General features: G+C 38.4%; 1 protein-coding gene across 1 annotated transcript in view; it reads left to right on the top strand.

Moving 5' to 3' along the window:
• The window catches only part of SPATA5 (spermatogenesis associated 5), a 346722-nt gene that overhangs the window by 2671 nt on the left and 330562 nt on the right, over window positions 1–13489 (top strand). The window contains exons 2-7 of the mRNA XM_040250546.1: window positions 4468–4589; window positions 5716–5873; window positions 10489–10547; window positions 11171–11815; window positions 12920–13049; window positions 13319–13375. Of these exons, the coding sequence (XP_040106480.1) occupies window positions 4468–4589; window positions 5716–5873; window positions 10489–10547; window positions 11171–11815; window positions 12920–13049; window positions 13319–13375 (1171 nt within the window). The remainder of the gene's footprint in view (window positions 1–4467; window positions 4590–5715; window positions 5874–10488; window positions 10548–11170; window positions 11816–12919; window positions 13050–13318; window positions 13376–13489) is intronic.

The raw sequence follows: 13489 nt of genomic DNA, 5'->3' as shown, positions 1-13489 counted from the left end.
AGAGTTTGTCTTTTCCACGTTATATATTCTTGCCTCCTTTATCATTGATTACTTATCTATATATGTGTGGGTTCATTTCTGGGCTTTATATTCTTTTCCACTTATCTATGTATCCATTTTTGTACCACTACCATACTGTTTTGATTACTATAATTTGAAATCAGAGCGTGTTCAACCTCCAGCTTTGTTCTTTCTCAAGATTGCATTGACTATTCTAGTTCCATTAGAATACGAGCACAGTGTATCTTTCTGTTTATTTGTGTCTTCAGTTTCTTTCATCAGAATCTTATAGTTTTCAGAGTAAGAAGTCTCACCTCCTTGGTTAAATTTATTCCTAGGTATTTTTTATATTTGATGCAGTGATAAATGGGATTCCCTTTTTTTTTTTTTTAATTCATGGTCCTCACATTGAATATAGCACTGTACTGTACCTCTTCTTTTGAATTTTTCAAAGATACTTCAGGACTGACCTTGTGAACTGGTACTTCCTCCAACAAAACAAATGAGCTCTGTTGAGTCTTTCTCACTGTAAAATTCAGAAATCTCAGATTCACCCTTGACACCTCCCTCTTAAATCTCACATTATCCAATCCACCATCAAATCCAGTTTACTAGCTAAAATTTTTCCCATGTTACAGTTCTGCATTCCCTTCCCACTGCTTCAGCGTTAATCTCAGACACCATCCTCTCTCACCTGGACTACTACACTGACCATCCTCTCTCACCTGGACTACTACACTGATTGCTCCTTTCCAATTCCTGTTCCACTCTGCAAGACAGAATGATCTTTTAAAATAAAAATCCTGTCATGATTCTGCTTTTCTCTACTAACTGGCCTCCAATTACTGTCAGATTGAAGACCAGGAACTTGATACAGCCCACTGCCCTAGGTGGTCTTGACCTTCCTTATGTGGCTCTCTTTTTTCTCCCACCACTCTGCCTACACTTTTCCCCTCAGATGTACAGTGCTCTCTTCTGTCAAGGATCTCTGTACATGCTGTTCTCTTTAGTCAGAATTGTCTTTTTTTCTCTCTCTTCATTTAATTTTACTCTTCCTTCAGATGGATGTAAACATTATTCCTTGAAAAAAAAAATTCTTTGATTCTTCTAAGTTAGGTCTGATCCCACATTATAGGCTCTCTTAGCATTCTTAGTTGTTATTTCATTGCATTAATCTTAGTTTATAATTATACAGTTATTTAGTGATTTTTTAATAGTTCACATTCTATTAAGTTACATGTTCCATGACAAAGACTGTGTCTGCTTTTGTCCACCTTATATCCCCAGTGCCTAGAGTAGTATTTGCCTTAGAGTGGGCATGTGCTGTTTGCTGAATGAACAAATGAAGGGTAGATGGTTGTCTGAAATTACCTTTACTATCTCACTAGTTAATCTGCCCCGTAAGGTGCTCAATAAATTAGTAGGGAAGTGGATGTGTGGATGTAGAGATAGAAAGAATTGGAGGAATGAGGACTGGTGAAGGGAATTGTGCGGTTAACAGTATGTAAGCAGAGAATACGATGGAAATGTATTAGGAAATAAGGCCAGTGGAGAGGAATTTGAATCCATTGGTGGTGGGGAAAAATGGAGGTATTTGAGAAGTGTGTTATTTATCAAACCTTGGTTCAGGGTAGGATGGAGGGAAGAGAGAAAGAAAACTTAAAATCTTGTCAGGGATTGAGTGCCTCTGCAAGGTAATTATCAAGAGGGAAGGGTAATTCATTGAGGTTTCCTTCTTAAGAATAGGCAGAAACTGAACATTACGAGGTTATCAAACAGGATGCTGTTACTGATGTGTAAACTGTGTAAGAGACCTGGTGCTCATAGGAAGGTTGAATTTATTTTCAGTCTCTCATTATAAAAAACGGTTATTTTATGGTCACTCCTGTTAATCTTAGCCCTGGGAAATGCTTTGTTTTTCTATATTTGTTCATCTAATGACAGAGGGAAAATAAAAGTGTTAGGAAGTTACTTTGCAGTGGCAAAAAATAATGTAAATCAAACCTCATGGTGTTGCTTTTGTTGACTTCAGTTCAGTTCAGTTCAGTCGCTCAGTCGTGTCCGACTTTTTGCGACCCCATGAATTTGCAGCATGCCAGGCCTCTCTGTCCATCACCATCTCCCGGAGTTCATTCAGACTCACGTCCATTGAGTCCGTGATGCCATCCAGCCATCTCATCCTCTGTCGTCCCCTTCTCCTCCTGCCCCCAATCTCTCCCAGCATCAGAGTCTTTTCCAATGAGTCAGCTCTTTGCATGAAGTGGCCAAAGTACTGGAGTTTCAGCTTTAGCATCATTCCTTCCAAAGAAATCCCAGGGCTGATCTCCTTCAGAATGGACTGGTTGGATCTCCTTGCAGTCCAAGGGACCCTCAAAAGTCTTCTCCAACACCACAGTTCAAAAGCATCAATTCTTCGGCTCTCAGCCTTCTTCACAGTCCAACTCTCACATCCATACATGACCACTGGAAAAACCATAGCCTTGACTAGACGGACCTTAGTTGGCAAAGTAATGTCTCTGCTTTTCAATATGCTATCTAGGTTGGTCATAACTTTTCTTCCAAGGAGTAAGCGTCTTAATTTCATGGCTGCAGTCACTATCTGCAGTGATTTTGGAGCCGAAAAAAATAAAGTCTGACGCTGTTTCTACTGTTTCCCCATCTATTTCCCATGAAGTGATGGGACCAGATGCCATGATCTTCGTTTTCTGAATGTTGAGCTTTAGACCAACTTTTTCACTCTCCTCTTTCACTTTCATCAAGAGGCTTTTTAGTTCCTCTTCACTTTCTGCCATAAGGGTGGTGTCATCTGCATATCTGAGGTTATTATTTGTCCCGGCAATCTTGATTCCAGCTTGTGTTTCTTCCAGCCCAGTGTTTCTCATGATGTACTCTGCATAGAAGTTAAGTAAGCAGGGTGACAATATACAGCCTTGACGGACTCCTTTTCCTATTTGGAACCAGTCTGTTGTTCCATGTCCAGTCCTAACTGTTGCTTCCTGACCTGCATACAGATTTCTCAAGAGGCAGGTCAGGTGGTCTGGTATTCCCATCTCTTCCAGAATTTTCCACAGTTTATTGTGATCCACACAGTCAAAGGCTTTGGCATAGTCAATAAAGCAGAAATATGTGTTTTTCTGGAACTCTCTTGCTTTTTCCATGATCCACCAGATGTTGGCAATTTGATCTCTGGTTCCTCTGCCTTTTCTAAAACCAGCTTGAACATCAGGGAGTTCACCGTTCACGTATTGCTGAAGTCTGGCTTGGAGAATGTTGAGCATTACTTTACTAGCATGTGAGATGAGTGCAATTGTACGGTAGTTTGAGCATTCTTTGGCATTGCCTTTCTTTGGAATTGGAATGAAAACTGACCTTTTCCAGTCCTGTGGCCACTGCTGAGTTTTCCAAACTTAGTTTCTTTTTAATTACAAAAGATCTGTTTTCTGATTATGGAAGAACATGAATACTAGTCAGAGCTCTCTGATTATGATATATGTGACTATAATAAGTTTTATAATAAAGTGTGTGACAGGCATCATAAGTGCTAGCATGGATTTTGTGCTGAAAAGAAAAATACTGTATACTTATTACTGCATCCATTCTTATCATGGATATTTATTATGCAGAAGAACTCTGTATTTGATGAACTTCTAGGCAGTGCAGTTTACAAAGATGAGTATGACCCAATTCCTGTCCCCAAAGCAGTATATAGTTTAAAGGAAAGTTGAATTGTAAAATAAATGAATATTATGATGATACGTGCTAGTATCAGACAATATAAGATTCTGGGAGATGAGAGAAGGGGCAGCTAACCAGATGTGCAGCCTGAGGGAGTGGGTAGGCAGAGCTAGAGATGTTAGCACATCATTGTCAGAAGTTTTGTAACTGGACTGAACTGCAGGCCCTTCTCTGGCCAAAGGTTGAAAGCACTAATGGTCATTTGAGCCAGTGTGTCTTCGCCTAAGGAACAAGACCTGTGTTATGGTTATCCATGTGTTCTTGGGAATAGAAAGGAAAATGTCTGATTGCTGTCCTGTGGGTCAGAAGTGGAAACATAACTTAATCCTCTAGAGCCAGATTATGTGCCATTTCCCCAGTTCAAACCTTTCAGTACTAGTAGCCAAGTCAACGTAAGAATTTGTAATAGGAGACGTTCAGAATGCAAGTATGAAAAGCCCTATTCCAACTGTATTCAGTTGGTAATGAAATTAGAGATTTAAAAAAAAATAAAACTAATAGCTACCCATAAAATATCCTTTTTCAGTTAGCATTCATATTGTCAGTGGAACCTCACAAAGGCTTGGTTTTAAGTCTGCTAAAATAAAGAGGGTTTGAAAAATAGTTTCTCCAGGGTATGGTAAGTGCATTCATGTGGTAATGTAGATTAAGGATTTTTATTTAGTCCAAAAGAAATCTTGCTTTAACTTCAGTTACAGAATACTGTGAAAATAATTTTCTTCTTCTTGGTAGATGACAAAGTTCCTAAAGCGTTCCAGAATTCTCTTGTTCAACTTGGACTCAGTACCATGAAGTCTGCAAATATTTGTATTGGTCGACCAGTGTTGCTTACCAGTTTGGATGGAAAGCAGGAGGTAAGAGTCCTTTTCATTTCCTTTCTTCAGAAGTATTTGAGATGTTTTTGATTTTCAACACAAGCACTGATAATTGAAAAGCTATATCTTACAAGACCCTCACATCTGTATAAACTTCTCCTTCCTATGATACCCTTGGGAGTTGTAGCTCTTAAGTGTCATGAGGTGGAGAAGCCTTTCCCCCAGCGGTAGTGACTCACTAACAGCCCTATATTTTTCTGTCTGTGAGTTGTATTTCCTCACAGAAATGTTATTTTGGGTCGTTTGTTTTGTATATACATATTTGATTACGCTCTGTTTGTCCTTGCAGCCACTCATCATACCTGAGACTCTTCAGTCCAGGATCTCTCTTGAATCATTTTTGGCAGCTCGGCTGTCTTCTTCTGCCTCTGCCATGTCTTCTGCTGCTGCTTCATCAGTCAGTGTTCTCTCCACCGGTGGGGTCCTTTGGGAGTATTTTGTCATCTCATATCTGAGGATGGCATATCTCCCATTCCTTTTGTTGTCCTGGGCTTATACTGTAAAAAATCCTTTACTGTGTTTTGTGGAAGAGAAGACTATAAATGCATAAGCTCAGCCCACTAATCTGGAGCTAGAAACCTTCTCCCTTAGAACATAAGTCTGATGAGATCCAGGTTCCCATGGAGCTCTTGTACTGGTCCTCCCTGTTTCCTAGATGTAGTTTATGCTCCAGACTGAATTACCTTACAGTTAGCTTGCCTTCAGTATTTTTTTCTTACCCTCCTCTTATCACCTGTTAACGTCTTGTCTCTCTTCCTAAAAACCAACTCTCAGTTCTTCCACCATTTTCCCTGTGGGATTACCCCTAATCTTCACCAAAAAAAGGTGTAATATTTATCAGTTCAGTTCAGTTGTACAGTTGTGTCTGACTCTCTGTAACCCAGTGGACTGCAGGATGCGAGGCCTCCCTGTCCTCACCAACTCCCAGAGCTTGCTGAAACTCAATAGTTTTTTTGTAGTTTGTATCTCATAGTATCTCCTTTGAGGCAAAGACTGTGTTTTGCAGAGCCATGTACTTGACTGTGCTTAGTTTTCTTTCTTATAAATTAATGATATTCTACAAATACATATTTTCTTATTTTTTTGTTTCCTCTGTTCTGGGCAGGTCTATACTGCCTGGCCTGTGGCAGGATTTCCTGGAGGAAAGGTTGGCCTGAGTGAAGTGGCACAGAAGAACGTGGGTGTGAGGGTTGGTGATGCCATCCATGTCCAGCCTATTTTGGGTGCTGTGCTGCAGGCTGAGGAACTGGATGTGGCTCTCAGGTTTGGCTCTTGTTGTTGGTGATTGTCTGGATTAGTGCTGCCCAGTAGAAATATGACGAGTCAAATGTGAACCACATGTGTTATTTTGCATTTTCTAGTAAGCATATTTAAGAGAAAATAATTGTATATTTTATTTAATCAACATATAAACTTTTACTTGAACTTATAAGTACAAAAAGTTATTAATAAGATTTCTCATTCTGCTTTTCAAACTGAGCCTTCAAAATCCACTGTTTTATGTTACCTTTGTAGCACATCTCAGTTTGAGCTAGCCACATTCCTAGCACTTGCTAGCCACAAGTGTTGAGTGGCTAGTGACTTACTGTATCAGACAGCACAGACTAGATGGGTGTTACGTCATTTATGGGCTATAGGCTCTCTATTGTCCTGTGATTATAGTATTTTAGGTAATTTAGGTAATTTACCTGACATTTTAGGTAAGAGGAATTATTATTGATCGATATTTAATGGTGATTTTCTCTCATGGTTTGTGGTATAATCAGGGTTTCCTGTTTTATAATTGTAAAGACAGTAGTAGATTACTGTGAGTAGGCAAGAAACAAGTTTTAATTAAGACTGCTCAAGCAAAGTATGTGATTGTGTATTTTAACTCACTGGTTATTCAAACCAATAAAATAGTTATATCTATCATATTTTTAAGTAGTCCCCTATGAAAGACTATCGATGTGGTTAAAGTATATCGCCCACCTTCTTGAATGTTCTGTATCAAATAGGGTTTTTACTCAGTTTGCATATACAAGTCTTATCAAAATTTGTTTTAAAAAAATCTTTTGATACTTTAATAGCACGTTTATAAAAATTTGGAGGATTTTATATTATGTGCCGGAATCACAAAACATTTTTCAATCATTAGCTTGATTTTGAAATGTTTTCTTCACTTTTGCTACTTTTGTAGATTCCAAGCTTAAGCTTTGGCCTATTTTTCTTTTTATAAACAGGAAACTATCTTCAGTGCATTTTATAACAGTTTAGTGAGCAACAAAGTAAAAGGCAGAAAGGAAGCAAGAACACAACATATGTTGAGCACCAACCATGTGCTAGGACACAAGTGCATACACTTTTCCCATTTTTCTTCCCTCATTTAATCCTCTATCCTGCAAGGTGTCCATGTTTATCCATTTTTACAGGTGAGAGAATGGGCTCAGTGAGAAGTAACTTGCTGATTATTTTATGGTAATTTTTTAATTAACTCAGGTTAAATAGGATTAATCTTGCAGTTCAGTTCAGTCACTCAGTCGTGTCCGACTCTCTGCGACCCCACGACTTGCAGCATGCCAGGCCTCCCTGTCCATCACCAACTCCCGGAGTTCACTCAGACTCGCGTCCATCGAGTCAGTGATGCCATCCAGCCATCTCATCCTCTGTTGTCCCCTTCTCCTGCCCCCAATCCCTCCCAGCAACAGACTCTTTTCCAATGAGTCAACTCTTCACATGAGGTGGCCAAAGTACTGGAGTTTCAGCTTCAGCATCATTCCTTCCAAAGAAATCCCAGGGCTGATCTCCTTCAGAATGGACAGGTTGGATCTCCTTGCAGTCCAAGGGACTCTCAAGAGTCTTCTCCAACACCACAGTTCAAAAGCATCAATTCTTCGGCACTCAGCCTTCTTCATAGTCCAACTCTCACATCCATACATGACTACTGGTAAAACCATAGCCTTGACTAGATGGACCTTTGTTGGCAAGTAATGTCTTTGCTTTTGAATATACTATCTAGATTGGTCATAACTTTCCTTCCAAGGAGTAAGCATCTTTTGATTTCATGGCTGCAATCACCATCTGCAGTGATTTTGGAGCCGAAAAAAATAGTCTGACGCTGTTTCTACTGTTTCCCCATCTATTTCCCATGAAGTGATGGGACCAGATGCCATGATCTTCGTTTTCTGAATGTTGAGCTTTAAGCCAACGTTTTCACTTGATGAAAGTTTTACGGGGAGTCGGGAGGTGCCTCCCATCTCCCCCAGACTCTGACGTCCCACAAAAAGAAAATTTTAAAAATTAAAAAAAAAAGAAAGAAAGTTTTACTTACTTTCATCAAGAGGCTTTTTAGTTCCTTTTCACTTTCTGCCATAAGGGTGGTGTCATCTGCATATCTGAGGTTATTGATATTTCTCCCGGCAATCTTGATTCCAGCTTGTGTTTCTTCCAGTCCAGCGTTTCTCATGATGTACTCTGCATAGAAGTTAAATAAGCAGGGTGACAATATACAGCCTTGACGGACTCCTTTTCCTATTTGGAACCAGTCTGTTGTTCCATGGCCAGTTCTAACTGTTGCTTCCTGACCTGCATATAGGTTTCTTAAGAGGCAGATCAGGTGGTCTGGTATTCTCATCTCTTTCAGAATTTTCCAGTTTATTGTGATCCACACAGACAAAGGCTTTGGCATAGTCGGTAAAGCAGAAATAGATGTTTTTCTGGAACTCTCTCGCTTTTTCGATGATCAGTGGATGTTGGCAATTTGATCTCTGGTTCCTCTGCCTTTTCTAAAACCAGCTTGAACATCTGGAAGTTCACGGTTCACATATAGCTGAAGCCTGGCTTGGAGAATTTTGAGCATTACTTTACTAGCGTAAAGTAATCTTTAGACTGTTCTAAAACAGTCCTTTAGGCAGTTATCAGTTGACTGGATATACAGTTACTAACAAGTGTGACCTCTTGAGGGCGCAGCAGTCTTAAGTGATAACAAGTACCTATTATAGAAGGACTTTATGTGTATTAAATGGAAGCTTTTTTTTTTTTTCAAAGAATCTTGTGTTTTAAATGTGGCAGCAGAACTTAAACAAGAAACTTAATTTTCAATAAGAAAAATCAGTAATTTTAGTCTACTGCTTAAATCCTTCAAGGGTTATCTGAAAAATTTTATTACTAATGTTAGAGCTCCTCCTAGTGGAAATAATTTTATCTGCACACCTTTTTTTTTAAAGCAAAACTGTTTATTTTTACATATTTTACATATTTACAAATATTTTCTATTCAAAGTTTAATAAGTAGCAACAGTCTACGTAGTTTCAGAGTTCTATAAACAAGTAAATTTAAGTATTTAAGGAAATACATACAGTTTCCTCTTTATACACACATTTGATTCATGAAATTTTCTCCTTGTTTTTCTTTTTTATTTGAATAAATAAAATAAATCATCATTTGCAGTAGTTATGTTACATGAAGTTGCCACATGTGTGTGTGTTTATTTAACATATGTAAATATATGAAAATATATATCTTAAATAGATTATAATTTATAACTTATAACTCCCTGAACAACCCATTCTGGTAGATTGTGTTTTCTTTACTTTAGAAAAGATAAGTGGCTAAGAAGTATTAACTGACTTGCCTGAGGTCACCCCATTAAGAGGTGCCAGAGTTAGGATTCAAACCCCCCTCTACCTGGTCCTGGAGCTGCAGCTTTTTGCTCTATATTGTACTGCTCCCTTCCCTCCCCAGCTTCTGTCCTCTGGTCACCTGTGAATGAGAGTTGAAATAGAGGCTTTTTTTAACCTCAGCTGGGATAGTGTTGGGTAACTCACATTTTTGCCTGTTCTGTTCTCTTTCACAAATGTCTGGGAAAGCCCCGCTAGTATTGATTTTGGGGTTAGAAACATAATTTAGCAAGTAGGTGAATTTGTATATGGAATCCTGAAATAAGTTTGTATCAGTTTTCTTCCTGATAATGTGATTGAGAGCATGGCTTAGATTTGAACCACATGGGCCTGCTAATACACCTTTTCCTGAGCTAAACCATTCTCCCTCTGTGATCTCTGTCAGAGTTCAACAGCCATAGGCTGCTTCTCCAGATACCAACTGCTTACACATGGAGGAGGAAAAGTGCATGTTCGGAGAACTTTCCAAGGATGTGTTTCTTTACACGTATAGTGATTTTTAGCCATACTTCAGTAATCAACAAGCAGTCTTCCTGTAAAAGACAGTAATTGGTCAGAAGAAGGCGTTTTCATTTTTTTTAGGCATGCCCTTTCTCTTGAATAAACTTCCATTGTACCATTACCTTGGTTTTTTCTTACCTCTTCAGATAATGTACTCTGTAGGATTTAAACTTCCTTAAAGGTAATTTATAAATGATTCATAGAGAATAAAGTAAGCTATTAGTAAAAGCCTTTTCCAAGCTGGGCAAGTTCAGAAAGGAAATGATTAATTGAGGCCAGTGGTTTTTTAAAAATGTTTTTGGCTATGATATACAATAAAAAACACATTTTTTGTTTTAATTTATTGTACATATACTACATTCAGAGATGTAGTGCATAAATGTACACCATGTTTGTACATGTATGTGTGTGCTCAGTTGCTTGTACATGTATGCACCTGAGTATAAGGGGGTTGTGTGTGTGTGTATGAGTGATATGTAAGATAGTAAAAAAAAAAACATTGATTTAGGCTTCTAGGAAACTAAATTACAAATGATTTCATGGCTGTAAGACATATCTGAAAAGTATAAATCATTTAAAATTGTATAAACTTTTTCTAGGTTGTAAACTAATGATTTTCTTGATTAGGTCTGTGTTATCACTGTGTACATGTCATTTTATATTACATTTCAGTTTCTGGTATACTTAATGCTGATTTTTATTTCTCCCACCCTTCACAGTGACAAAAATGCAAATATTAATGAAGAACAACTGGCTGGTTGTATTTTGAGAAAACTAGGTGAGATGTATTTTTAATAGTTTTCTAAATTTTGAAAAGCAAGGCAGCAGCAAATAAACTAATGTGTCTTCTAGGTCTTATGTGCATAATACTTTTCTTTGAAATAGCGTAGAGAATATTCTTTCCAATGAATTGATATCCCTTTAAGATAGGGATGTAGTCTCTCTCTCCTCCGCCTCCCCCCCCGCCCCCCCAGCATTAACTTCAACTGTGTAATTGACTGATAGTTGAGCCATGGAGAGAACGTATGACTTAACCTGTGGACAGTTGGTGGTAGGACTAAAACTTTTAACCCTTGAGCTCTGTTCTTTTCAGTGAGGAATGTTGGAGTGTTAGTTTAGGTGTGCCATTTTAGGTTGGTTCATTGTTGAACATGGAATGCCTGGCCATATGGGGATATAGTTGATAGAATCATACATGTATTGAGTATAGAGGATTTCAGAGAATCATCTTTTCCTTTTGTCTCCAAATAGTGCTGTATCTTAGGGGAGGAATTTTAGGTCCTGTTTTTCATCTTTGGTTTAGTCTTTTCAGGCATAATTATGTTAATAGATTAAGTTGCTATTCACTCTTTAAATGAATGAAATTGTGCTGACATATATATTTAATAAATTGTTTTCCAGATGGCAAGGTTGTTTTACCAGGCAACTTTCTGTACTGTACATTCTATGGACGACCGTGCAAGCTGCAAGTGTTGCGAGTGAAAGGGGCAGATGGCACAATGTTGAGAAGGGCTCAGAATGACTCTGACAGTGCTGCCTGGGGAATGGCCTCTGAGCTGTCCAGCAGAGATCCCAGCACCCTGGATATATCCTTACAGCTAAGCCAGTTAGATCTGGAAGTGCCCCGACGGCCGGCATCAAGTAGTACTCCTTACAAACCAGTAGATGACAGAATGATGAATAAAGCTGGTGGCATTTCGTCAGATGGTGCACAGAGTCCTGGGAATGGCAGTGGACGTGGATTAGAAGAAGTCACAGGGCTTGCATGTAGTTTTGAGTCTTCCAGGGAAGGAAGTGAGCAACCTGTCAATGAAGAGAGATTACTGAAGTCACCCAGCGTGGGAGCACAGAGCAACACTGATACCTTCTATTTTATTTCTTCAAAAACAAGAGTCAGTTTTACAAAGAACCGTACAAATTCAAAAGATCAAGCCAACCAATTAAAAGTAACTTATGACATGATAGGTGGCTTAAATAGTCAGCTGAAAGAAATTAGAGAAATTATTGAATTACCTCTCAAACAGCCTGAGCTTTTCAAGAGTTACGGTATGATTTTTTTCAGTGTATTATACCCAGAAATGTTAAACTAGAAAGCAGTTGGCTCATTGCACTTACCTAATAATTGTTCACTTTCTCTTCCTGTTTTTCTTTCCTGAGTGGGAGGTGTGGTATGAGTTGCGAGTTGCTTTGGGAAATGCGTTTTAATTGAGCCTTTTTCTATGCTCCGGATCTAATCCCTAATGCCTCTGATGTGGAGCTGATGCAATAATCATAGAAATAAAGTGCACGATAAATGTAAAACACTTGAGTCATCCCTAAACCATCCCAATCTTCCCCCCTACCTCTGCACCCTGGTCAGTGGAGAAATTATTTTCCACGAAACTAGTCCCTGGTTCCAAAAAGGTTGGGGACTGCTGCTTTAGGGTATAATGTGAGTCAGTCATAGTCTTGTCTGTTTTAACTGCATGCTTCCACACTTGTTTGTATTGGATCTGGAATAAGTACCATGCTAGATTAACTGTAATGACTAAAAAAATAAACCAAACATTAAATAGTTCGGGTTTCTTTGTTAGGCAGTGTAGCTGAATGCAGATCTCTTTGTATTGAAACAAGCGCAGGGAGTGACTTGACTTTTAGAAAACTCAGGGCTTCTGAAAGATTACTGCCCCCATCCTCTGCACATATGTGGTGCATACCATGTCTTACTCCGTTTTTTTGCTTTTTCCTTTTTCATGAATCTTTATATATATCAAATGAACCCTTGAATTGACATTTTGCTGGTAATGCTTATATTCTCTGAGATGACTAGTTGGATGAAAACTGGGATTGGTGGCTTCTTTTGGATGTCCTTCTTTGGGTTTTGTTTTCTGGTCATTGGACAATGCTGTATGGATTGGGGCATGACAATAGTGTGGGTATCCAACCAGTTTTTTACTAACCAGCCTGGCCTGGTTGGGTCTACACAGAAAAAGTAGGAGATGAGTGTTTAGGCTAGTTGGCATGTTGGGGGTGGGGTGGGGGGAAGTTCTGATTCTTACTTTAGTTTTGATGCACATAAATTTATTTTATAACATGTGTTTGAAGTCATGTGACAGTGCTTACCATTAACCTACTAATGCTGAATCCAGTGTTCTCTACTTTTTCTTCTAGGAATTCCTCCCCCTAGAGGAGTGTTACTCTATGGCCCTCCGGGTACGGGAAAGACAATGATTGCCAGGGCTGTTGCTAACGAAGTTGGTGCCTATGTTTCTGTAATTAATGGCCCTGAAATTATAAGCAAGTAGGTGCATAATTTAATAGAATAAACAATATTATTAGATATACTTCTTAAATGTAGTTGTTAAAAAATGGCTATATAATATTCTCTCTGGATGTTTCACACACTGAAATGTTAAATTTGCTTTTAATGTATATAAAATTTAAGTTTAGAAAATATTTTTTGAAAGTAGTTTTAAGTATTCTGAAAATATTTGAAGTCATTTGAACTTTTATAGGCAGAGCTTTAAAAATGATAAGAGTTGGTCCTTAAATGTAATATATTTCTTACAGATTCTACGGGGAGACGGAAGCAAGATTACGTCAGATATTTGCTGAAGCCACTCTGCGGTATTCTTTATTTTTGGATATTTGGAATGTTTTGGATATAGTTAAGGCTATATTAATGAAAGTAGAGATAGTAGCACTTTTGGATATAGTCAAGGCTATGTTAATGAAAGTAGA

The sequence above is a fragment of the Oryx dammah genome, unplaced genomic scaffold (assembly GCF_014754425.2).
Source record: "Oryx dammah isolate SB20612 unplaced genomic scaffold, SCBI_Odam_1.1 HiC_scaffold_12, whole genome shotgun sequence".
In the NCBI taxonomy this organism is placed as follows: domain Eukaryota; kingdom Metazoa; phylum Chordata; class Mammalia; order Artiodactyla; family Bovidae; genus Oryx; species Oryx dammah.
This window is presented reverse-complemented; position numbering and strand designations above follow the sequence as displayed.